Genomic DNA, 26,241 nt, shown 5'->3' with positions numbered 1-26,241 from the left:
CCTACTACATTCAGGGAGACTTTAGGGCTTCCACATATCCGCCATGAACAATGAAAAGAAACTGTGAAATTAGAAAGCTCGTCCCTCGAACCGGAAGAGCCAAAGGACTTCCTGGATCACGTGGCGCACAAGTGCCAAAGGGCCAAGATGAAATAAAATTTGATGAAAGATGAAATAAGATGAAAATAAATTTCAAGATGAAAATATATTTCAAGATGAAAATTAATTTACAGAAAATAAATTTACCTGTATTTGTGCTTTCTCCTCCCCTTCACTCCTTCTGCGCCTTTAAAATACAGCGTGGTGAAGCTGGAAAGCTGCCTTAAGGAGGCTCCCTCTCCGTTTCTTTCACGTCTGCTCTCCCTGCTGTTAGCGTGATCGCCGTATTCTCCGCAGTGGTTACGGTGATCGATTTGGCCGGGTTAGCCGACTTCCGCCCGCGTCCAAGATGGCGATTAAGCGGCCTTCATAACCTTTACGGGGCTGGGCAGTGTTGACGCCGGAGCTGGCAGGGGGTGGAGCGGTTAGTAAACAGCAAATGCGGGAACTGCTGGGCCGGAGTCAGCCATGGACTGGAAAGAAATTCTTCGCCGGCGGATAGCGACGCCCAACACCGGTCCAAACAGTGAGTTTGGGAGGGGCCGCCCGCAGAGAGAGCCAGGCCCTAAACGCCGGGAGGTAGGGGGGAGGATGGATGGGGAGGAGCAGCACCTGGGAGCCGTGTCTTTCGCTTCGGTAAAACCTCTCCTGACAAAGGAGGCTGACTGGGATGTGGTTTAGGGATCCAGAGAGTTTTGGGTTTTTTGTTTTTGGGTTTTTTTTTTTTGCGGTACGCGGGCCTCTCACCGTCGCGGCCTCTCCGGTTGCGGAGCACAGGCTCCGGACGCACAGGCTGAGCGGCCATGGCTCACGGGTCTAGCCGCTCCGCGGCATGTGGGATCTTCCCGGACCGGGGCACGAACCCGCGACCCCTGCATCGGCAGGCGGACTGTCAACCACTGCGCCACCAGGGAAGCCCTCAGAGAGTTTTGACCGACACTTCGCTGGGAAGGGATTTGCGGGAATGAAAAGCTACCTTAGCCATGCACTTGCATGGTCCTGACCTAGACTTGTGAGGGATAATTGAGAGTCCTGGCGCCATCAACCCTTTGATCCTATTAGAACCTATAATCCATTACCCCTACCGCCTTTTTATTGTCACACTTTTCACTTCCCTCCTTATCCATTTTAGACTTAATAATCCATTTTTCCTTATCTCTTTCCCTCTGCGTCACGTTTGTTAATCAACCTGGTTAAAACTATCTTTACTGTTTCACAACTGCATCCAGGACAGCTGAAAGTAGTTAGAGAAAAACGAAACCTTGGTGAATTTCCTGACTTCTAATTCATGTCCACTAACCTAAAGTAGGTGTTTCAGTCATTCATTTACACTTCTTCCGCGTTACCCTAGACATTCGCTCTCTTACACTCTAAGGCAGTTCCTTCTCATCTCCCAAACCTCTAATCCTCAGTATGTCCTATCTACTCCTTACCTTTAGCTGATGAACTAGTATATATATTTGAGAAAGTAGAAGCAATCAAAGAGGAATGTCACCTGTTCCCATTTACCATTTCTGTCAGCCCCCCCGCACTCCCCACCCACTATAGGCAACCGTGCACTCTGCCTTCACTGTTAAAATGGTGAACTGGCCAACAGTCCCTGTACTCCAACGCTGGATCGCGTTTCTTTCTTTTATTCACTGACTTCACTCTGGCCTTATCCTCTCCTTTATACACCATCAAATTTTCTTTCTCTACTGGTTCATTTTCATCAGCTCTGACAAACATGCTGTAATATCCCCCATCATTTAAAAAAAAAATCATTTGATCTCACAACCCCCTCCAGCTTTTGCTACTTTTCTCCGCACCCCTTATAGGAAAACTTCTAGGAAAATTTACCTGTACTTGTGCTTTCTCCTCCCCTTCACTCCTAAACCCACTCCATCGCATGTCTGTTATCTGGATAACCTAGGCTATAGCAGTAAACAGAAATCCTTGTCCTTGTAGAACTTACACTTTAGTGTTGGCAGAGATGATAAAATAGTAAGTAAATCGTATAGGTTTTACTTCTGTTGAAGGCTATTTCTTTCATCAGTGTGCTAGACCCCATTTTTGCCTCCTCAAGGATGTACTCCTACAGTCATCCTCTGTCTCCTGCATCATGAGATTTTCTCTCATTCACTCCCATCAGCATATGAACATGGTGGTATTTCTCCCACCTTAGAGAAACTTTCTTAACTTCCACCTGTAGCTATGCCTCGTTATAGCAACACTTGTTAAAAGAGTTGTTGGTTGAATCTGTCGTTGTCTCTGATTCCTGCTTGTCATGATCGTCAGTGATCTTCACATTGTTCCAGTGCTCAGTTGTCCTTATTTTACTTGACCAGCCAGCAGCCCCTGCCAGGAACATAGTAGGTCACTCCCTCCTCCTACACATACTTTCTTCTCTTGGTTTCTGGGAGACACACTCTCTTAGTTTTCCTACTACCTCACCAGTCATCCCTTCTCAGTCTTTGCTTTTTCTTCCTCTTCCTCCCAAGAACTTAACATTTGAGGGCCCAAGGCTGAGGCCTTGGTCAGTGTCTATTCTCTGTCTACACTCACCTTCTTATGATTTTAAATAATGTCTATTTGCTAATGTCTCCCAAATGTATACCTCTAGCCTGGACCTCATCCCAAATTCGAGGTTCATATATCTATCAATAATTGTCTACCTGACATGGCCACTTGGATCTAACATCTTAATCTTGTCTGAAATTGAACTCCCACTCTCCTTCCTAACTTGCTTGCTCGTGGTTTTCCCCATCTTAGTTGCCGACAATCGCATCTACTCAGGTCAAAACCTTTGGAGACATCTTTGACTGCTCTCTTTCTCCAAAACCCACATCCAGTGTGTCAGCAAATCCTGGGACTAAAAAGAAAATATATCCAGAATAAATTTACTCCTAGCCACCTCCATTGCAGCCACCCTGGCCCACGCCACCGCCATCTGTCACCTGGATTACTGCATTAGCCTCTTAATTCCTTCTGGTGGCTCTCACCCTCATCAGAATGAAAGCCAAGGTCTTTCCAAAGGCCTAGTGGCCTGCCCCCCCATTATCTGGTGTCCCTCATCTCCTGCTATTCCCTCTGGCTCATTCTGCTGCAACTGCACTGGCTGCCTCCCTCTTCCCTGCACACACCAGGGACACTCCCATTTTCGTGCGTTGGCACTGGCTGTTCCTTCTTCCTGGAATGCAGTTCCCCCTGGATATCTGGATAGGCAGCTTCCTCACCTTCATTTTTTTTTTTTTTTTTTTTGGTCGATTTTATCTCAGTGAGAGAGTCAGTATCCCTGACACTGTTGAAAGCTGCATGTGTGTATGCACTCATCCACTCACACATATACTTGTGTATCCCTAGAATAGTTGAATGATGTAATTAAAGTGACTCTTGGGATTTGGGCTCAGGTGATTGGATGATAGTGGGACCACTTACTGAGATGGAAATATGGAATTAGAAGAAGAGTAGTAAGGTGAGGGATAGGGAAAGTTATTCTAGGTATGTTGGAGCATGAGGATGAAAATGTTTTGTTTTGAATGCGTGAGTTTAGTGCAATGTCTGGGTTAGTGACATAGGTTTGGGGCTTAGAGGTTAAACTATGAAAGTTGAAATGATAGAGGAAGAAGATTAAGAAAAAAGAAGAGGGACTTCCCTGGTCGCGCAGTGGTTAAGAATCTGCCTGCCAATGTGGGGGACACGGGTTCGAGCCCTGGTCCGGGAAGATCCCACATGCCGCGGAGCAACTAAGGCTATGCTCCACAGCTACAGAGCCTGTGCTCTAGAGCCCGCGAGCCACAGCTACTGAGCCCACGTGCCACAACTACTGAAGCCCGTGCGCCTAGAGCCCGTGCTCTGCAACAAGAGAAGCCACCACAATGAGAAGCCTGCGCACCACAACGAAGAGTAGCCCCTGCTCGCCACAACTAGAGAAAGCCCACGTGCAGCAACAAAGACCCAACACGGCCCAAAATAAATAAATTTATTTAAATAATAATAATAAATAAAATAAAAGTGGATCTATGTATATATATAACTGATTCACATTGCTATACAGCAGAAACTAACAAAACATTGTAAATCAACTGTACTCCAATAAAAATTGGAATAAAGACAGACAATAAGTAGATCAGTTAAATAAAAAAAGAAAAAAGAAGAAATAGCCATAAAATAGGAGAATCAACAGAGTGTGGTCCCATAGAAGCTACAAAAAGTTTAGAATCATGGACAGTATCAAATTTAAGAGAGAAATCAAGGACAGGTGTGTCCATTAAACTAAACAATTAGGTCACATGTTGCCATGGCAGTTTCCATAGAGTGGCAGGATTGCATAAAGAGATAGTGAGAGGTAAGAAAGTAGAGATCACCAACACAGGCCTTTCATTTGAGAAAGTGGATGAGGAAGAAGGAATCATGTGTGGCAACAGGTAGAAAGGAAGGAGTTTTGCGGAGGAGATGGGACAATGAGGGGTTAGCCTTGGGTGAGAGAAGAGCTACGTTTTCCCCTGAAACTGGCAGGAAGAACGTAAGATGCAGATTTGATACCTTCCTGTCCTCCCACTCCACTTAGATGTTTGTGGGTATCCATGCCCAGTAGACTCAGTTGTTGGTGAACTGGGTGGGATTCTCATCTGTTGAGGGTGAACACAGGGGGCTTGAGGAATGTAGTGAAAGTCTGGAGCAGTCAGTCACCAAGAGGACATCAGGCGCAAATAAAATATGTATTGGTGGTTTGGGGAGGCTGAGTTATTAGTAACCGTGAAATAAATTTGTGGGACCAAATATTTGCAAAATTTGGCAGTTTTCTCCAGCACCATTGAGCATTAGTAAACAGATTATAAAATTGGTCCAAGGTTAAAAATTAACAAGGCAGATATGGCAGAAACGCAGGCAGGAGTTTCGGGGAACAACTACACGCGTGTTGAGAAAAAAGTGAGACCAAGAAGAGGAAAAACTTTTGAGAAAACAGATCACAGAATTGAAGATCTCAATGAGGCTGAAGTGCAGTGAGGTTTTGGTAACCATAAGCTTGTTTTCTATGTCTGAGTCTCTCTGTTTTGTAAATAAGTTCATTTGTATCTTTTTTTTTCATATTCCGCATATAAGCGATATCATATATTTGTCTGACTTCACTTAGTTTGATAATCTCTAGGTCCATCTATATTGCTGCAAATGGCATTATTTCATTCTTATGATGGATTAATATTCCATTGTATATATATACCACATCTTCTTTATCAATTCATCTGTCAATGGACGTCTAGGTTGCTTCCATGTCTTGGCTATTGTTAATAGTGCTCCAGTAGTGAACATTGGGGTGCATGTATCTTTTCAAATTATAGTTTTCTCCATATATATGCCCAGGAGTGGGATTATAGGATCATATGGTAACTCTATTTTTAGTTTTTTAAGGAACCTCAATACTGTTCTCCATAGTGGCTGTATCAATTTAAATTCCCACCAACAGTGAAAGAGGGTTCCCTTTTCTCCACACCCTCTCCAGCATTTATTATTTGTAGCCTTTTTGATGATGGCTATTCTGACTGGAGTGAGGTGATACATCATTTTAGTTTTGATTTGCATTTCTCTAATAATTAGCAATATTGAGCATCTTTTCATGTGCCTGTTGGCCATGTGGATGTCTTCTTTGGAGAAATGTCTATTTAGATCTTCTGCCCATTTTTTGATTGGAATGTTTGGTTTTGTTGGGTTTTTTGGGGTTTTTTTTTTTTGGTATTGAGTTTTATGAGCTGTTTGTATATTTTGGAAATTAATCCCTTGTTGGTCTCATTGTTTGCAAATGTTTTCTCCCATTGTGTAGGTTGTCTTTTCGTTTTGTTTATGGTTTCCTTTGCTGTTCAAAAGCTTTTAAGTTTAATTAGGTCCCTTTTGTTTTTATTTCCAATACTCTAGGAGATGAATCCAAAAAGATACTGCTGCGATTTATGTCAGAGTGGTCTATGTTTTCTTTTAGTAGTTTTATAGTCTGTGGTCTTACATTTAGGTCTTTAATCCATTTTGAGTTTATTTTTGAATATGGTGTTAGAGAATGTTCTAATTTCATTCTTTTACGTGTAGCTGTCCAGGTTTCCCAGCACCACTCATGGAAGAGACTGTCTTTTCTCCATTGTATATTCTTGCTTCCTTTGTCCTAGATTTATTGACCCTAGGTGCATGGGTTTATTTCTGGGCTTTCTATCCTGTTCCATTGATGTGTATGTCTGTTTTTGTGCTAGTGCAGTGAGGTTTTGAATAACAACCAGAAGGAGAGAAAATTTTTGAGAGTATATTAGAGTTTAAGATTTCAGAACAGGAACAGGTAAGATCTGTGGTCTTTCTGAGTGAACAGAGTGCAGTAGAGGTGGAAGCCTTCAGAGTTGAGGGGGCACCTTTACCCACCTAAATGTTTATTCTTCCATAATGATTGCAGGTGAAGAAAGCTGTGCACCAGTCTCATGGTTCAAGGTGGAGGAATTGCTAAATGAGATGGCCATCTGCCAGCAGCAAGCAGGTTGGGTAATAGCACCCTGAGGTGTGAACTTCAGATAGGTAGAGGAATAGTGACTATGACACTGAAACTCCCATGAGGTCAAGGGCTGTGCCTGCTTTCTCGCTGCTCTAGCCCCAATGTCTAGTGCAGCGCTCTGTTTGGAGTAGGTGCTCAGTGAGAACTTTTGATTGAATGAATTAGAACATGTCAGGTCTATAAGAGAGGCAATGACTTGAGAAAGAGACAAGTATAGTGATAAAAATAAGCGGAGGGAGCATCTGAGAACTGGAAGAAGATGTAGAGGAGGCTGTTTCCGTTGAAGATAGTGATTCTTGGTATTTCAAGAAAGTTAATATAGATGCTTAGTGTCTAAGTACAATTGTGAAGGCCTTTTTGGTACTGTAATTAGACCATAGTGTATAGATGTCTTGAAAAAAATATTGTTTGATTTTAAAAGTGCTTTCCCCTCCTTAACGTGTTTTGTTACCAGAAAAAAAAAGTGAACAAGAATTAAAAGATGAAGAAATGGATTTATTTACCAAGTATTACTCAGAATGGAAAGGAGGTAGAAAAAACACAAATGAATTCTATAAGACCATTCCCCGGTTTTATTATAGGGTAAGTGGTATCTAAGCAAATGTCTTGCAGAGTTTGTAAATGAAATGTAATTTTTCAAATGGGATTAAAAATCTTATATTTTATAAATAAACAAATTGATTATATTTTAAATTTTGTACATTTATTGTTTCATTCTAGTTGACCTTATTATTTTTGACCTGATTAAATCTTGGTTTTTCATATAAGTAGGTATAAAAACACAAAGTTGTTATTTGCCACTTTTTTTGAACTGTAGGCTTTTTCCTTCCTCCTAATTTTTATTATGGATGTTAGTAGTAGGTATTCTTTTGGATTATGTTGCCAGGCTTTCTATAAGACTTAGATTTACTTGGCTGATCACAATTTTTAACTTTGTCTTTTACTCATAAGGTGTAAAATGTTTTGCTCAAGGCTAAACTGAAAAATAGATTGAGAGTGGAAAACAAATTTTAAGAGTTATACTTAATTATATGTTTCCTTGTGCCAAAATGGTAAAGAAGGCTTTGAGGAGGGTTATAGATAAAACAGTAAGACTTTAAGAAAGATATTTACAGCTGAAATTGAAGGCTTCTGAAAAGAATAAGTCCTATTTAGTATTATGGGAAATGTAACTACTATAGAAAAGTTAACTTTGGAATTTTAGCTGAATATCTCTTAAACCTGTTACCTCCTAAACTCAATTAATTACAACATTATTTGCAAAGAAAGTAAATATTTTGTTTTGCTTGCATCAAGGAGTGAGGTAGATTATCCAGATAATTTTAACTTATTTCTTCAAGTACAAACTTTTTTGTACTTGTGTACATGTGAACCATTTTACTGGAAACTTTTTTGTAATACTATATGTCTCCCAGACTTTTAAGAATTATATGACTAATCCACGTTTGTCATGGAAAAGAGAAAAAATAGGTAAAGTTGATATTTTCCCATAACATTGCCCAGAGATGTAAATAAACATTTTTACATGAATCCTTCTACATATTTCTATATGTGTGTGTGTGTGTGTGTGTGTGTGTGTTTAACAAAAATGGGGTCACATCATATTGCTGTTGCTTTTTTGCATTTCACACTTTCTTAATCAGAGGCAGTTAGACAACTGAGAATTTTTTATAGTCTCGGGGAGTGGGAAGAGGACTGCCATTTATTGAGTGTCTACGTACTTCAGAGCATTTTATATTCATTATTTCATGTAATCAGGATTGTGAAAGCATTATCTTACTAACCCAGGAACAGCCCTCAGATGCTGACATTACTCCATTCCCAGGACTCAACTTTCCTGTATTTCTAGTACCAACCATCCCCTTGTGTTTTCTGAGGGAATCCCCTTTTCCCCCTTTTCCATCTCTTCTCTGACCTCTTCCAGATCCCAAATGGTTTCTGGTCTGCAGATGTGGATTTGTGGGATGTTCTTTCCCTTGTTTCTTCTTCCTCTACTTCCACTCCACTGCTTTAGAGAAACCACCTGTCATCTTTGGTCACCACTTCTCTCCTTGGCTGGTTAGCTGGTTGACTAGCCACTGGAGCACAATCCCAGTCTCAGCCCCAGCCTCACCTCCTAATGCATATTCCTTCTCCATCCCTTTTGATGGGAGGGATGGCATCTTAGTTCTTAGAAATAAAAAGTGAAAACCATAGCCCCCAATTTGGACTGTGGGTTACTTAGCTACATTTAATGGGGCAAAGTTACAGAAAAGTAAGAAGAAATCCTCAAAGCAAATTGTTTGAAGTTGTTAGAATGAGTCATTTTAAAGCCCTGCTTAAGGAAATCACCACAGGAGGACGAACCTCTGCTTTGGAGGCCAACTAGTAGACATCGGCTAATTATCTCTAGGAAGTAAGGTGACCCAGTCTCAAAAAGCATACTTGGCTAAAACTGTCGCTCTTCAGCCAATCCTAATTTAGTTCTTTATTATCTAAGGTTACAATGGGAACAGTGCTCTACAAATATAAAATGAAACTTGAGCTACATTGAGAAAATAGAAAAAGTGGTGGTCATAAAGTAAAATAAGAGCATGACATTCGGATACATTTAGTTTGGGGATGGTTATCCTACGTTGAACATCTGTCATAGTACTTTACTCCTAGCAGTCACTAGGAAATAGCATTAAAGTCTACTTAATTGGGAGAGGTACCTAACTAGCCAGTGATGGAAATGAGATGGAGAAGAGAAAATACACTAAATCCCTGATGTCAGAAGACCCGGATTCAAATTTTGTTACTTTAGTTGCACAACTTTGAGCAAGTCATTAACATTAGGTGTGAAATTGAGGGGACAGAGGAGTACAGGGAACCAAACCAAACAACTCATAAGAAATTAAGACAGACTTGGACTCTGAAGATTTAAATCTTTAGTCTGGGACTGGCTAACTGCATATGTATTCTTGATAAAGTCATCCATCTCTTGATTTCCTCACCTCTAAATTGAGTATGATGAAATGCATCTCACAGGGCTAGTAGGATTAAATTAGAATGAGTGTATTGATGCCTGATATATTATGGGCACATACTAAATGTTGTGTTTAATTTTTAAGTAAACCTGTATGGATCTAAATAAAGAAACTTGGGCTAGATGGTTAGCCTTTTCCAGGCAGAACTGGCTTCACTGATCACTGAATTCTCTGTGGATCTCTTTTTATTAAATGAACTTTTTAAATAAATGATGACCTAAAATTAAGCAAGATTGAGATACAAAAAGTAATTTTGAGACAGTAGTATACATAGTTTTTTGAAGCCAAATACATTTTACATAACCCAATAGTCTAGAATTTAAGTGTAGAAATTAACTCTACAGTGTATTTTTAGCTGCCAGCTGAAGATGAGGTCTTACTACAGAAATTAAGAGAAGAATCCAGAGCCGTCTTTCTGCAAAGGAAAAGCAGGGAACTGTTAGATAATGAAGAATTACAGGTAAGAATGGAATAAAAGGTTGCTTTGGAGGTTCACCATTTCTTATTTGTACTACATGTGTCATGTGGGATCTTGGGGTGCCTAAATGGAGCCAGTAGTGCAGTGACTGAAAGCACAGGCTCTGTAGCGATGGTTCCCACCAGAATCAGCTGCAAAGCTTGTGTGTCCCAAGGATAGTTTTGTATTGTTTTTTAAAGTCCATAGGTGATTTTTTTTTTTTTGCGGTACGCGGGCCTCTCACTGTCGTGGCCTCTCCCGTTGCGGAGCACAGGCTCCGGACGCGCAGGCTCAGCAGCCATGGCTCACAGGCCCAGCCGCTCCGCGGCATGTGGGATCTTCCTGGACCGGGGCACGAACCCGTGTCCCCTGCATCGGCAGGCGGACTCTCAACCACTGCGCCACCAGGGAAGCCCTCCATAGGTGATTTTAATGTGTGGCCAAAGTTGAGAACCACTACTGTAGGGAGTAATATTAAGAAGACTATCATCTCCTATTATCCTTTTGATTACTAATAACATGATAAAAAATAGCTAGCATTGGACTTCCCTGGTGATCCAGTAGTTAAGACTCCACGCTTCCAATGTAGAGGGTGTGGGTTCGATCCCTGGGCAGGGAAGTTCTGCATGCCATGTGACATGGCAAAAAAAAAAATAAATAAATAGCTAGCATTTATTGAGTGTTTACTAAGTTCTAAAATTTTCATATACTGTTCCTCTTTAATCTGTGTAACTATATGATGTAGACACTGTTATCCTTACTTTACAGATGAGAATTGAAACAGAAACTTTAAGTCTACTGTCCAAGATCACAGAGCAGGGCTGGGATTTAAACCCTTGCATTTTGACCCTACAGTAGTCTATCACTTTAATGGAAATAACACATTTAACTACGTTTTTAAATTTTGTGCAGTTGATTATAACATCTTAATTTCTGCAATTCTCCTAAGAACTTATGGTTTTTGCTGGACAAGCACCAGACACCACCCATGATTGGAGAGGAAGCAATGATTAATTATGAAAATTTTTTAAAGGTTGGTGAAAAAGCTGGACCAAAGTGCAAGTAAGAATAATATGATTAACAAAGGAGTATGTTATGTTAAGCATTTTAAATGCCTCAAGTAAATGTTAATGAAAATTTAAGTCAATAATATGATAATTTAAGTCAGCTTTTCATTAAACTAATAAAGTTTAATAAAATTATTTACAGTCAAGAAAATTACATTGGTATAAAGTTATTAAAAGAAATAATATAGCTTATTTACAGCATTATAGGTCCTCATTCTTAAGACAATAGAATTAAAGATGTATGGCTTAACATTTTCAGTTTTGAACTATAGTTCTCACTTTGATTTTTTTCCCACCACTTTGATTTTTAATTGTTTGAATTTATGCTGTTGTCTGCTAAATCATACAGAAGTCATTTTTATATTACATTGGCAGATGATTTAATCTTTATTTCCTTTCCTTAGGCAATTTTTCGCAGCAAAAGTCTTTGCTAAACTCCTTCATACAGATTCTTATGGAAGAATTTCCATCATGCAGTTCTTTAATTATGTCATGAGAAAAGGTGATTTCATTTTCATTGTACTTGAACTCCTTCTATCTGGGAATCAAGTAGGTTTCCAGTCAGTGCTTTTATAGTATCCCTTCCATGTCAAACAACTCTTAGTAAATTTGAATAACAGAATTCTTGTCTTTTGACCAAGATTTGTTTTCCTATTATTATGATTCTCTCCTGGAACTTACTAGAGCTGAAAGTTTCTACCATACATTTGGGTTCATTATTATAAAAAACAAACAAAACAAAAGCCTCATGTATCTTGAAGATACTAGCTAACTAGATATATCAAAAGCTGAGGGGGCTTCCCTGGTGGTGCAGTGGTTGAGAATCTGCCTGCCAATGCAGGGGACACGGGTTCGAGCCCTGGTCTGGGAAGATCCCACATGCCGCGGAGCAGCTGGGCCCGTGAGCCGCAATTACTGAGCCTGCGTGTCTGGAGCCTGTGCTCCGCAACAAGAGAGGCCACGATAGTGAGAGGCCTGCGCACCGCAATGAAGAGTGGCCCCCGCTTGCCGCAACTAGAGAAAGCCCTTGCGCAGAAATGAAGACCCAACACAGCCATAAATAAATAAATAAATCAAAACTGTCAACAAGTAAAAATAAATAAACACTAAAAAAAAAAAAAAGCTGAACCAAGAGTTTTAATGGATGGTTATTTGAAATACTTTAATTCACTGGTAATTTTATTTCGCCAATATATTACAGGTTGAGTTGCCTGAGAGGATAGTTTCAAACTCACAACTGTAGCATCATCTCAAGGAGTATTTATTAAACAAGTTGGAATTGTTATGATTCCTATAAGTTCCATAATGACCTGTCAAGTCCTGTGTGTACGAGCTTTAATATTTGGTTGTGGTAATTAACCTCAGTAGAATAAAAGCTGCTTCATTAAAGGCATAATATCAGAACTCCTGTTTTGGTGGAACACCAGTATTCTCAAGGGCATCAGCTTTACTGTCACTTTAGGCATGGTAGAATTGTTGATATCTGCGGTTAATTCTATGGTATATTTATTTTGTTTCAAACAATTTTTGGATTAATGAGATAAGTAATACATGTGAGAAAAATATGTTTATAGAGTCATTAAATTAGCTTGTCTCTCTAATCTATCTCCTTTTATGCATATATATATATATACACTAAAGGATAAATCTTAATAATTATATTTCATTTTCTTTTTTATTGTCAGTTTGGCTTCATCAAACAAGAATAGGCCTCAGTTTATATGATGTTGCTGGACAAGGGTATCTCCGGGAATCTGTAAGTATTAACCTACTTTAATAAATGCTAGACACCAAAATGCTAAACAGTAGTTATCACTGGGTGTTGAGATTACAGATAATTCTTATTTTGTTTTTGTTTCTCTGCTTTGTTTGTTTTTACAAATAACGTGTTACTAAAGAACTTTTTAAGTGTATATTGGTCACAAAAATTCCCTTCTAAATTCTTTTTCTCCAACCTTTAAAGAAAAAAAAGCCTTTTAAAGGAGAAGAAAAGAATGTAATGTTTTAACTGGATTAAAAATCATTGAAGAAACAGTGAAAAACTTTTGGTTATTCATGAGTGTTATCAGTGTATGACTGTTTTAAAATGTAAGGGCCAGTAGTTTTTCCTTTTTTAGGAAATATAAGAAAAATAATGTGACTATAGTCCCACCTGCAGGTTTGGGTTGTAAGGTCTGTTACCAAGAGGCTATTTATTTCCCATTAGGCACTAATTTGGTTATCAACAGGTTATCAACAGAGAATTATAGCCTCATGATCCAAATCACTATTCTTGTAAGTGTGGGTATTTCAATTATATGGGGACTTCCCTGGTGGTCCAGTGGTTAAGACTCCGAGCTTCCAAGGCAGGGGGCCCAGGTTCGATCCCTGGTCGGGGAACTAAGATCCCACATGCTGCGCAGCGTGGCAAGCAAGCAAATAAATAAATCAATCAATCAATCAATCTATATCTTCTTTTCAGCTCAGGCTTTTTTTCCCAAATATATACAAAGGGGTAAGGGAGTTATGCATAAATATGAACCAAGTTAATTAATCACTTAAATAAATATTCAGATATAAAATTTAAAGAGATGTAAATTCCCTGTTATAGTTTATGTTTCCTGTTATAATTTGTTGCACTCTGTTTTATCCAGATTTCTATAGATAGAATCTGTTAGCTCATACTGGATATTTACACTTAAAAACCTAGGGCCACAGTATAATTCTTGTCCTTTAAGGTTCAGATCAGCTTGACAGTAAAAGGTTCTTGCAAGATGTATTGAACAGTAGTTGATACTTACTCAGGTCAGATATTGGAGTACTTCTATAGCTCTCAGAATTCTTGTCAGCCATTAGTTGGTTTACAAAACGAACTTTTCTTGCCTCTTCCCATGAATGGAAACAAAAATTGAAAGAAGAATGGGAGGAAGAGAGAGAAAAGCAACAGTATATCTCTGTAGTTGTGTTTAAAAGGGAGTAATGTTCCCTTCTCTCAATGAAAGAAAACATTTCTCTCAAAGAAAAGAAGTAACTCTCCTAACCTTGGCACTTTGCCTTTTGAAACCAGATTTTGTGTCTCCCTTATTTAAAAGACAGTAATTTCCAGAGCCAACATCTGTAATTTGAGTAGTATAGGCAAACTCTCATTCACTTACTAAATCTTATTAAATAAGCAATTACCAAACACTTATTTGTGCCAGGTACATTGCTAAGCCTTACTCTTATGGTGCTTTTTTCCTAGCAGAGTGGGGAGGCAGACACTAAATTATCAGCAACATGATTTCAAAGAGTGACAAGTTCTAAGGAGAAAATAGGGTACTAGGAAAGTGTATGACTGGGGTTGGGGAACTATTTTAGATAAGATGGAAGAGGTGCCTCTTTGAGATAGTGATTGAGTTTTAGCCATGAAGGATGAGAAAGAAGCCAGCCTTATGAAAATGTAATACAGAAGGAACAGCAAGTTCAGTGTCCGCAAGGCACAGTTAAACCTGACCTGTTCTAGGAGCAGAAGGAAGCCAGTGTGGCTGGAGCATATGAGCGAGGGTTAGAGTGACAGGAGGTGAAGTTGGAGAAGTAGGCAGGGCCACATATTGGGTTGTTAGACCATGATAAAGAGTTTGGATTTTATATTGAGACTAATGGGAAGACATCAGAATTTTTTTTTTTTTTTTTTGCGGTACGCGGGCCTCTCACTATTGTGGCCTCTCCCGTTGTGGAGCACAGGCTCCGGATGCGCAGGCTCAGTGGCCATGGCTCACAGGCCCAGCCGCTCCACGGCATGTGGGATCTTCCCGGACCGGGGCACGAACCTGTGTCCCCTGCATCGGCAGGCGGACTCTCAACCACTACGCCACCAGGGAAGCCCAGCCATCAGAATTTTTAAGCTGAATCTGTCAGGATATGGTTTACATTTTATTTTATTTATTTTTTGGCCATGTGGCTGTGGGATCTCAGTTCCCCGGCCAGGGATTGAACCCTGGCCACGGCAGTGAAGTTCCGGGCTCCTAACCACTAGACCACCAGTGAACTCCCTGGTTTACATTTTTAAAAATTACTGGATGTGTGGAGAACGAATTGTAAAGAGCCTAGAGTCAAAGAAGAAATAATTAGGAAATTACTCTGGTTGTCCAGGTGAGAGATGATAGTGGCCCAGACCAGGGTGATGTCTGTAGAAGCCAGTAATAGATTAATTTAGTATATATTTTGGACACACACACCCCAACAATGACAAAAAGTTGCTGCTGGATTAGATTTTGGGGGTAAGGGGTGGGGGCCTTGGTGAAGAAAAGGTAGGAACCAAGTTTAACTTTTTTACTTTGAATAAATGGTGGAATAGGGGAATATGGGTGAGGACCAGGGTTGGGGATAATAAGAGTCCAATTTTGGACACACCATGTTTGAGATGCCATCTGTTCTACAACTAAATTATAAAGTGTCTCAAATGAACTAGAAGCATTATACTTTACAATGGATAAAGCAAAAGTAATGAAATTATTAAAATAAATATAAGAAACCATGAGAGGCTTTTAAATATGTAATCTTGGAATAGGGAAAGCCTCTCTAAGTATGACAAAGCTCAGAAGTCTAAAAAAGTCTAAAAAAGTAAGTTCAGCTAAATTTTTAAAAATCTGAGAGCAAAGACCATCATAAACAAAGTTAAAAGAAAACAACAAGCCAAGAAAAATATCTGAAACTCAGTCACAAATGAATTTATTTCATCATTCATATAGTTTTAATACTGAATAATTTTTAGGACTGAAATTATATTCCAGTATCTCATGAAGAAACAAGATCAGACATTTAACCCTTTCAAGTTTTATTTTGTTTTGTTCTTTCAGGATTTAGAAAACTACATATTGGAACTTATCCCTACTTTGCCACAATTAGATGGGCTGGAAAAATCTTTTTACTCCTTTTATGTTTGTACAGCAGTTAGGAAGTTCTTCTTCTTTTTAGACCCTCTAAGAACAGGTAAAAGAAAATCTTATCTAACTTAGATATTATAAGATTATCATTACTTCTAAATCTCAATAACTAGAGAAAAGTCTTTAAAATGTTATTTATTTTCCTAACATGTTATTGCCGTTAGTATATAAATCTTTTGACATGTAGATCTTTTGATTTACTTGTGCCAACCATAATCAGCTCTGTGACAGTGGGTATATCACCTAACCTTTTTACAATGTTTTCATCTCTAAAATGAAGTATATTCTCTCCAGATCTAAGAAGCCAGGTATTCTGATATAATTTGCTATCCCTGATAGGTAATATACTGGAGCATTATTCTTTTTGATCAAAAATATGAATTGGGAGGTAGGAGGACCATTTAGCCATGATGTGTTTTTCTCATTTTCAAGTTAACTATCCTATATGAGGATCAGATTTGTAAATTTTGCCTCATTCACAGTACATTTATCAACTATTCTAACGTGCTAGGCTTAAATACATGTGTCTGGGACAGAGGCCCAAATCAAAGCCCCTTCTGTCCTTGAAAATGCAGCTGTGAGTCCATCACAGAATGGGGTAGCTGTCAGTTTTTTTAAACGCCTCCATTATAGGCACACACACATCTTTTTCCTTGGAAATTTACGCAATAATAATAGCCAACAGTTTTGACTGTTTATTATGTACTAAGTACTGTGCTAAGCATTTTACATAGATTCTTTCATTTTCTTCTCATAACTCCATTAGGAAGGTATTATTACCCACATTTTATGTGTGAAGCAACTAAGACTTAGATGGATTGCATGTCTAGGAGTGGCATTTAAATCCCATCTCTCTTAACCACGCCTCTATACTGCTTTCTATTCCAGAACCTGCAAAGGAAAACTGGAAGCAGACTCCTTATTTGACTACTGACAGTATCATATCCATAACCACAAAAAAATTAACACAACTTTTTTTGGAATCTGGTCTCAATGTAATTTTGGAATTTCTCAATTGGATGTATATAGTTGGGGGTATATAGGTAGACATACCTATATGAGATTTTATTAACTATTCCCTGCAGATTTCCCTTTTCACAGAAATACATAGTAAGGACTTTGGAGCATGAGAGCTAGGAAGTTTAAAATATCAATTGTGCGGTTACTCTTCTAAAATAATACTTTTATAAAATTGAGTTGCTCTTGTTTTTAAAATTAAGTTATTGTGTTTATGTTCTTTAAAGGGAAGATAAAAATTCAAGATATTTTAGCATGCAGCTTCCTAGATGATTTATTGGAGGTAAATATGTTTTTAAACTACTTAATTATATCACTTCACAGTTGCTATCTTCTAATTATGTCTCTATGCTCATATAGTTAAGGGATGAGGAACTGTCCAAGGAGAGTCAAGAAACAAATTGGTTTTCTGCTCCTTCTGCCCTACGGGTGTATGGTATGTTCCTATAGTAATGCTATAATTTGAATTATCCGTTCCTCAGTTAATGTTTCATTAACTGGAGTTCAAAGGACAGTTTTATACATAGCCTAATTTACCTTAAGATCAAAGTATTCTAATTTCCTTAAGAGCTTATATTCTAGATTATTAAATTTTACTTGTTTAAATACCAGCATTTTATATTTTTGTCACTCTTATTTAAGTTAGTACATTTCTAACACTTTAACATAAAGAATGTGGTTTGACTTTTTTATTGTTGACTCAGGAACATTATTATGAACATCACCTGTGATCTTGCATTGTGATAAAATGCTACTCTCAGGGTCCACAGAGGGGTGTGTTTTAGGGCCTAGTTTGCTTTTTTTCTTGAATTTCATTAGTCTGTTACATTGTCCTTTTGGGTGGTCTTGTGACTCATTTTGGCAACCTTGACCTCTGCTTTCAAGTGCCAGCATTTCAGTGATTTATGTTGGTTGACCCCTACCTCCATCTAATTTAGAATCCTAGGAAAGTTATAGAAGGTTGCAAACTGAAAACAAGTAATGATGTAAGTGAAATAGCATAAAGGCATGACCTTTATGATGAGTTTTCTTTGACTGGTTCTGGCTTAACAGTTGTTCTGATAGAGATTGCAGGGATAGCAGATGTCTACCATGACTGTAACATAATTAGTTTAAAAATCAAAATATTAACCAATAAAAATAACTTTTTGTTAGTGTTTATTCTTTTGTCTTTTAGTTAGAACTTTATTTTGGTCGTAAGTGTCTTTTGATCATCTTTCTCCCCAAGGCCAATATTTGAATCTTGATAAGGATCACAATGGCATGCTCAGTAAAGAAGAACTCTCCCGCTATGGAACAGCAACCATGACCAATGTCTTCTTAGACCGTGTTTTCCAGGAGTGTCTCACTTACGATGGAGAAATGGTAGTAGTTTAAATCTCTAAGTTTTAAAAATTTAGGCTCCCACAACTTCCAAAAGCCTTTTTTTTAAATTGAAATATAGTTGACTTACAATGTTATATTAGTTTCATGTATACAACATAGTGATTCACTGTCTTTATAGATTACATACCAAAGTTATTGTAAAATATTGACTATATTCCCTGTGCAGAGATTTCATTATTTTTTATGGCTGAGTAGTATGCCATTGTATATGTATACCATATCATCTTTATCCATTCATCTGTCGATGGACACTCAGGTTGCTTCCATATCTTGGCTAATGTAAATAATGCTGCTGTGAACGTTGGGGTGCATGTATATTTTCAAATTAGTGTTTCCATTTTCTTCAGATAAATACCCAGGAATGGAATTGCTGGATCATATAGTAGTTACATTTTTAATTTTTTGAGGAACCTCCATAATGTTTTCCGTAGTGGCTGCACCAGTTTGCATTCCCACCAGCAGTGTATGAGGGTTCCCTTTTCTGCATATTCTTGCCAACACTTGTTAGTTATCTTTTTAATGGTAGCCATTCTGACAGGTGTGAGGTAATATCTCATTGTGGTTTTGATTTGCATTTCCCTGGTGATTAGTGATGTTGAGCATCTTTTCATCTGCCTGTTGGCCATCTGATGTCTTCTTCAGAAGAATGGCTCCTGGGCTTCCCTGGTGGCTCAGTGGTTAAGAATCCGCCTGCCAATGCAGGGGACACGGGTTCAGGCCCTGGCCCGGGAAGATCCCACATGCTGTGGAGCAACTAAGCCTGTGCACCACAACTACTGAGCCTGTGCTCTAGCGCCCTCAAGCCACAACTACTGAGCCCACGTGCCACAACTACTGAAGCCCGTATGCCTAGAGCCCGTGCTCTGCAACAAGAGAAGCCACTGCAATGAGAAGCCCACACACTGCAACGAAGAGTAGCCCCCGCTCACTGCAACTAGAGAAAAGCAACAAAGCAGCAACAAAGACCCAAAGCAGCTAGAAACAATAAATAAATAAAATAAAATAATAAAATAAATTTATTAAAAAAACAAAAAGAAGAATGACTCTTCAGGTCCTCTGTCCATTTTCTTAATCACAAAAGCCTTTTTCTTGATATGATACAGCATTATTTTCATATCAGTGTATAACAGTATCTTAAGAAGTATGAACTGATCAAATTATTTGAGATAATAATTGAGATCAAATTATTTAGAACCTTTGATCTTAAGGTAAATTTGCTTAAAAACATTACTTCCTTTATGGACTCAGGGCAAACAGAAAATTTTAATATTTTTGTTCATTTCATTGTCAGTGCACCTATTGTAGAGAAGTGTGGACTAGTAAAAAAAAAAAATCTGAAAAACAGGTAAACCCTATTGACTATTTTCATATAGATGGTTCATTCATTAAATTACCAGGTCAGAGATAGTACCACATATGCCATGATTTAATTTAAATCTAAGAATCAGGTAGTATTACTCTAAGTGGCTACCTTAGCAGCTAAAGATTTGCTAACATGCACCTGTCCTTTTATCACAACAATGCAAAATACTTGAGAAGAAAATTCTAAATAGCATTTTTAAGTCACCATTCTTGCTATTAAAAATATGTGTTAAGGATCTGATTTTTCCAAACCAATGATGCTTAAGAAATGGTCATACTGTCAGAAGAGAATCAGGGTTTTAGGTTTTATCATTTAGCTTTAATAACAGTTTTCTAAATAACACCATCGTTAGCCAACTGCAGAGGGAAAGGTGCAAAAACTCTGCTTCGTGACTCCCACAGCTGCCTACAGTTAACAGTGAGGAGCTTGGAGTATGCTAATAACCTGGTGAATAAAGAAAATCAGAAGCTACAGTTAGGCATGGAGTTTAGACCATGATGAGGCTGCATCTCTAGCTTTTTATACTACGATTTATGCAGAAAAGAATTCTTAATCTTAGCCTAAGAAAATCCTTTCCAAGATTATAAACTTTTCCAAGTGAGAATCTCCCAAGTACTTTACTTTTATTAAACATGCAGAAAAAGTAATCTGTGACTATCCCTTTTTCGTAGAGAAAGCTTTCTGTTCTGTTCGTGTCTTTTCAGCCTTCATTTGTACTCTCTTGCCCCCTTTTTGGATGAGAACAGTGTCAGATCACTGTAGAATATCTGGCACTCTTTTTTTAAATAAATTTATTTGTTTATTTTTGGCTGTGTTGGGTCTTTGTTGCTGCGTGCGGGCTTTCTCTGGTTGCGGAGAGCAGGGGCTACTCTTCGTTGCGGTGCACGGGCTGCTCATTGTGATAGCTTCTCTTGTTGCGGAGCACGGGCTCTAGGCGCGTGGGCTTCAGCAGTTGTGGCTTGCGGGCTAGTTGCTCCGCAGCATGTGGGATCTTCCCGGACCAGGGCTCGAACCCGTGTACCCTGCATTGGCAGGCGGATTCTTAACCACTGCGCCACCAGGGAAGCCACTCTGGCACTCTTAAGATGACTTTTTGGAAATCATCTGAATTAAAGTTTAAAACTAGTTCAGAATGACCACACCGAAATGAAAATACAAATTTAGTGGCAACATGCAAAGGTTAGTCACTGTCTGTCCATTTCAAAAGCCTAATGAATGAAAATTATGGCTTAACACAGCAAATCTCTCATAAGAAAATGAGCTGTGCCCCCTCAAACTGTCCTGTACAGATAAACTGCTATGTAGAATTCCTAGAAACCAACATTAAGTATATATTAAGTATGGATTTCTCGTTTCATATTTTTACAAAAATTGCCATCTTTGATTACAAACGTCTTCAAATCATCAGTCACTTGAAAAGTTAATTACAAATAAGGCCTCTAATGAATGTCATTTTCTTTTCTATAGGACTATAAGACCTACCTGGATTTTGTTCTTGCATTAGAAAACCGAAAAGAACCTGCAGCTCTGCAATATATTTTCAAATTGCTTGACATTGAGAACAAAGGATATCTGAATGTCTTTTCCCTTAATTATTTCTTTAGGGTAAGTCTCATTTGTGTAAATGTGTCTTTGTTATACAATTTGGTTTAAATTACCTACCCAATGACAATTTTATCTAACTTGGGATGTTTAAATTTAACAAAAGCGTTTTACCTAACAGATTTCAGAAGGAAATCAAGTCAGGTTTTAGTTTTGTTTTTTTCTATTTTTAAAAACATAAATGGGCTAAATCAATACTGATTTGATTAGTCGTAGAATACTAAAAAGTGTGTAAATATACGTCAGGGGCTATTAGCCAGTGGAGATACAAACATACCTGAGAAATTGTATGCTCTTGGTGATTAAAAACTAGTATGTAAAATCCTACAGAAACTTTAATTATACAGTACAGAAAAGGTAGCTCCTTTCCACAGGAGTTTTGCACATCTGGTACCTGTAGATTCTTTTAATTGCTATGCTGTAAAAAATATAAATTTAAAAATTGGCTAGAATTGTGGGCTGCATTTCAGTGTGAAACAGATTTGCTGAAATACTTATTCTGTGCCGTAGGTGGTCTCAGAGAATAACATGATGAGCTCTGAAGTGGAATTTGATTGTATTTTACCTGATAAGCATTCAGCTGCAGCAGGTGTAAATGTAGGAATGTCTTCCCTTTTAAGATAAATCCTAACACACCATTGTAAAGCAATTATACTCCAATAAAGATGTTAAAAAAAGAAAAAAAAAGATAAATCATTCCTCAGTTTGAACGGTGACTTTTCTACTTGATGGAAAGGTTTTGTACAGTAGTGTTCCATTCCATTGCCACATTTCTATAGCTAGTTTCCAGAAGACCATCCCATCTGATTTTTATATGGTTAAGATTGATAGTAAGAAGAAATTTTTTTTAAACAATAAAAATGACATTTTCACATCTTTGTCGTAAGAAGTTTTCCCCCAGAGGCTTTTTCTTTTCCACTTAAAAAATTTTTGATACTTTTAAAATAACTTTGATTTCTGAGTTTCAGAGTATATATTTCATAATTTCATGTTAAATTCCCTGAAAAGCTTTCTATTATGATTTTGTAGGTAGTAATGACTGCAGATTATTATAAGGATAAATTACAATCCCAGTATTAGAATGCATTTTTTAAAAATTGAATGCTACGTGGGCTTATATCAGTGGCTCATCTGAGAATATCACCCATCATAGGGATGTCCCCCACTTTAGGCAGACCTATTAAATGAAAATTCAGTTTTAGGAAAACAAAGTAAATATATCTTTTGGAAGCTAAATACTCAATCCCTTTTCATAAAGATTTTTTATAGTATCCTCTACTCTTTGAATATTAAATTTTATTTATTAAATACATTGAAAATATTTCATACCTTTATTTTATCAAAGTTTATTTAGGCTTGGTTGTATGGGCTAAGGTAAAAAGTTACTGGTGCTGAACCCTACAGTCCTGGACTGTTCTTAGAGCCTTTGTACATCAGTATCCCAGTGATAAAAGCTGGGCCCAGATGGTGCACTCTAGATCATTCCATCCAGGTCTCCTGCTCTAGTAGCTTCAAGTGTACTCAGATTCTCATCTGCTGCAAAGAGATGCCCTGTGCACATTCTGATATCAGTGGCACTACAGAGTAGGCACTTGGAACATATTATTTTCCAAGAATTTTAAGCTTCACATTTTCCAGTGAATGACTCCCACCTAAAACATTTGTTAGTTCAACTGCATCACAGGAGATTCTCAGGCAGTATTTTTTTGTTAAAGTTCATAAAAGAGAAGAGTTTGAGGGAGGTTTACCTCCATTTTTTCTGTCAAGTAGAAGAGAAAGTGTAGGGTGGGAGGGGAGGTGGTGGATTTGGTGCCTTAAAGAATGGTGAAGGTATGAATAGCGTTCCTGGAAAATTGGAGAAGCAGGTCATAACAGAATTGCTAGGCCTGTTAAAGGCCCATCTGGGGTTGGAGACCATTCCTATGCAATTGTAATCTGTACTCTTGTATACTTTTTTTATGAAGTTCTCCATAGCTAAGGTGTAGGTCTAGAAAGGTTGATGGTTACACTAATCCAGTGTTTAGGTTTTCCTCAGCAGATGTGAAGCAAGGTCAAGGAATTTGAGAATATTGGCAAGAGCGGTTAAAATGATGAGGCCTATGGTCTGAAAGGATAGGAAATGGAACTGGAAAGGGACCATGGGACAGGACAGGGAATGTTGCATATTTTGTTTTTTATTTAAAGATTTATTTCTACTAAATACAGGCCATACAAGAACTAATGAAAATCCATGGACAGGATCCTGTTTCATTTCAAGACGTCAAGGTTACTTTTTTTCTTTAATTTACATAACACCACATAATCATTTGCATTAAATGAAGTTTTTACCTGAAAGCAACTTACGAAATACTGAACCAAATCAAGTATTTGCTGTTATTTGTTCTGAATTAATATTTAAATCATTAGAAACTGAGAACATACTTGGACTAATGATTTGTGCAGTATAAGATTTTAGCATTGTCAGTCTCGTGTTCTCATTGGAAGCATTCATTCATTTTGATTGAAAACTAAGAGAATCAGTACAGCCTGTATCCTTTGGTAGTCTATTCCACTGTAAACTGAATTTGGGGGAGCTATTTAGGTTCAGGCACGTTTTTAGTCTGCTACTTCAAAGAGCTTGCTTGCTTTGGTATTTAAGGAAACATCAATCTTACAGTATGAAAACTACCACTATTTGAAATACATGCTGCTACTTAGCATTTTAGTAATCAGACTTTTACCAGCTATGAACCACTTTGAGTATCCAGTATTGGTTCAGGTGAAGTAATGTAATAAAATAACCCATCCAGTTTTAACCAAGTATAATGAGATAAAGGGCTATTTTGGTTTAATATAAGTGAGAAAAATTTGAAACTATGCAACTGGCAACTTAAGAACTAGTAATTTTAAACTGCCACCAACCTGGAAAGGGAAGTTTCACATACACACAAGATTAAAAGTTCATGCATTTCGTTTACCTGAATTGTTCTAACCTTTAAAAATGCAATTTGCCTCTTTAAATGCTATTAAATACTTTGAGTGATTTTACTACAAACAGATTAGAAAACATGTACTAATTCCCCGTAAGTAATCTTATAGTACACGTCATAATATAGAAGAGGTTCTTCCATATATTCCAGTCATTTTTAGCACAGTTTAGTGTCACTGTGGATGACTAGTTCTTTAATACCGAGCTCCCCCCACCCATTCCAGGTCCAGAGTAAAAGGTTGACATCATTATTGGAAATGAAGCTTTGTCACTGTCTTGGCTCTAAAGCATTTAAGTTTTTACTTTGAGCCAAGTTTGCACTTAAATCAAGGCCTTGCTTTATCACCAGTTAGAAGACAACAGAAAAATATAAGTAGTTAGTTAACATATATTCAAAGAACACTGCATTAGTTTTGCTGCTAATTAGCTATGCAGCTTAAACTCTGAGTTTCAGTTCCTCTGTAAGACACATACAGGCATACCTTGTTTCATTGCATTTCTTATAAATTGAAGGTTTGTGGCAACCCTAGTCAAGCAAATCTATCGGTGCCATCTTCCCAACAGCATTTGCTCACTTGGTGTCTCTGTGTCACATTTTGGTAATTCTCACAATATTCTATTATTATTATTATTACATTTGTTATATGGTGATCTGTGACCTTTGGTGTTACTACTGCAAAAAGATTACAACTCGTTGAAGGCTCAGATGGTGGTTAGCATTTTTAGCAATAAAGTATTTTTTAATTAAGGTATGTATATTTTATTAGACATAATGCTATTGCACACTTAACAGACTACAGTATAGTATAAATATAACTTTTATATGCACTGGGAAACCAAAAATGTCACATGACTAGCTTTATTGCAATATTCACTTTATGGCGGTGGTCTGGAACTGAACTCACAGTACTCCAAGGGTATGCCTGTACCTAAGGAATCTTCCAATAAAATTTTGTGCGTATAGAGAAGAGGTGGATTGCCTGTTAAATGAAAAAGAAAAAATTGGAACAAAAAATTTTACATAAGCTCAAGTGCCAGCCCTGAATTTTAGATCACCCTATGATAGAAATTAAGTGAATCAGATATCAGATTTCATTGTATTTTTTTCCTCTCTTGCAGGATGAAATCTTTGACATGGTAAAACCAAAGGATCCTTTGAAAATCTCTCTTCAGGATTTAATCAACAGTAATCAAGGAGACACAGTCACCACCATTCTAATTGATCTGAATGGCTTCTGGACTTACGAGAATAGAGAAGCCCTTGTTGCAAATGATAATGAAAACTCTGCAGACCTTGATGATACATGATCTCTCAAAGACTAGACTGTATTCATTAAAATAAGCTTGAATGCTACATGTAAAACCTTTGAAGCAGAATCCTTAGAAATGGTCTAAATAAAACACTTCATATGTCTATAGAACACAGCAAATGTTCTGGTTATTGGAATTTTGGTTGTAGTGGTCTGGAAGAAATGGGACCAAATTAGGAGTCAGTAAATTCTGGTTTCACTTAGCTCAAATATGGCAAGTGTGATCTGGTGAAGGTAGGAGTCCACTTTGAATCTGTATAATCTTTAGAAATAAAGGAAGTTTTAATGGAATAGTTCTGACATTAGTCACTAAGAATTTGAATACTTGATAGTTTAAATTATATCATTTAACCTTGAATATTCTAAAGTATTATGTATATCAAAGATTACAGACTTCCCCATTCATCAGAGTAGGGCCATTTCATTTCTGGCAAGTATTTGGACATGATGTTTATTTTAATAGAATGTTTCAATAAAAAGTATTCAAGTTAGTATTTTACTTTAATTAAAATCATTGTTATAAAAAACATTTGTCTACCTTTATTAACCAGCACC

General features: G+C 37.7%; 3 protein-coding genes across 10 annotated transcripts in view; 1 reads left to right on the top strand and 2 right to left on the bottom strand.

Moving 5' to 3' along the window:
- Window positions 1-571, bottom strand: part of PRORP (protein only RNase P catalytic subunit) — a 138,086-nt gene extending 137,515 nt beyond the window's left edge. For 2 of the 3 annotated variants that reach the window (XR_009563095.2, XM_030854781.3), the window contains exon 1: window positions 247-567. The gene's annotated coding sequence lies outside the window, so the exon portion shown is untranslated. Of the gene's footprint in view, window positions 1-246 lie in introns of all 3 variants that reach the window. The other variant, XM_060294743.2, reaches the window with a different exon arrangement.
- Window positions 199-26,209, top strand: PPP2R3C (protein phosphatase 2 regulatory subunit B''gamma). Of its 6 annotated transcripts, XM_060294746.2 has the most exons (14): window positions 225-625; window positions 6,509-6,589; window positions 7,059-7,186; window positions 9,968-10,072; window positions 11,019-11,131; window positions 11,541-11,638; window positions 12,822-12,892; window positions 15,954-16,086; window positions 17,285-17,340; window positions 17,418-17,493; window positions 18,286-18,422; window positions 21,274-21,411; window positions 23,614-23,673; window positions 25,496-26,209. In XM_060294746.2, exons 1-14 carry the CDS (start codon window positions 568-570, stop codon window positions 25,682-25,684), a joined length of 1,443 nt encoding a protein of 480 aa, XP_060150729.1. In that variant the 5' UTR covers window positions 225-567; the 3' UTR covers window positions 25,685-26,209. The 6 variants fall into 6 exon arrangements, with proteins under 6 accessions (XP_060150730.1, XP_060150731.1, XP_060150729.1 ...); XM_060294747.2 differs by lacking the exons at window positions 23,614-23,673; window positions 25,496-26,209 and adding an exon at window positions 21,919-23,607 and having other exon boundaries at window positions 199-625; XM_030854786.3 differs by lacking the exon at window positions 6,509-6,589 and having other exon boundaries at window positions 229-625.
- LOC115852212 (signal recognition particle subunit SRP54) overlaps window positions 25,085-26,241 on the bottom strand; it is an 86,683-nt gene continuing 85,526 nt past the window's right edge. Inside the window, exon 6 of the mRNA XM_070044959.1 lies at window positions 25,085-25,356. The gene's annotated coding sequence lies outside the window, so the exon portion shown is untranslated. The remainder of the gene's footprint in view (window positions 25,357-26,241) is intronic.

Source organism: Globicephala melas, chromosome 2, assembly GCF_963455315.2.
Source record: "Globicephala melas chromosome 2, mGloMel1.2, whole genome shotgun sequence".
Lineage (NCBI taxonomy): Eukaryota > Metazoa > Chordata > Mammalia > Artiodactyla > Delphinidae > Globicephala > Globicephala melas.
Note: the sequence above shows the minus strand (reverse complement) of the source record. Positions and strands in the feature narration are given on the sequence as shown.

Coding starts and splice junctions, on each gene's coding strand:
- PPP2R3C (XM_060294746.2), top strand. CDS start 568: ATGGACTGGAAAGAAATTCTTCGCCGGCGGATAGCGACGCCCAACACC. Junction 11,132..11,540: donor AAAGCTGGACCAAAGTGCAA/GTAAGAATAATA, acceptor TCCTTTCCTTAG/GCAATTTTTCGCAGCAAAAG. Junction 18,423..21,273: donor TCACTTACGATGGAGAAATG/GTAGTAGTTTAA, acceptor TCTTTTCTATAG/GACTATAAGACCTACCTGGA.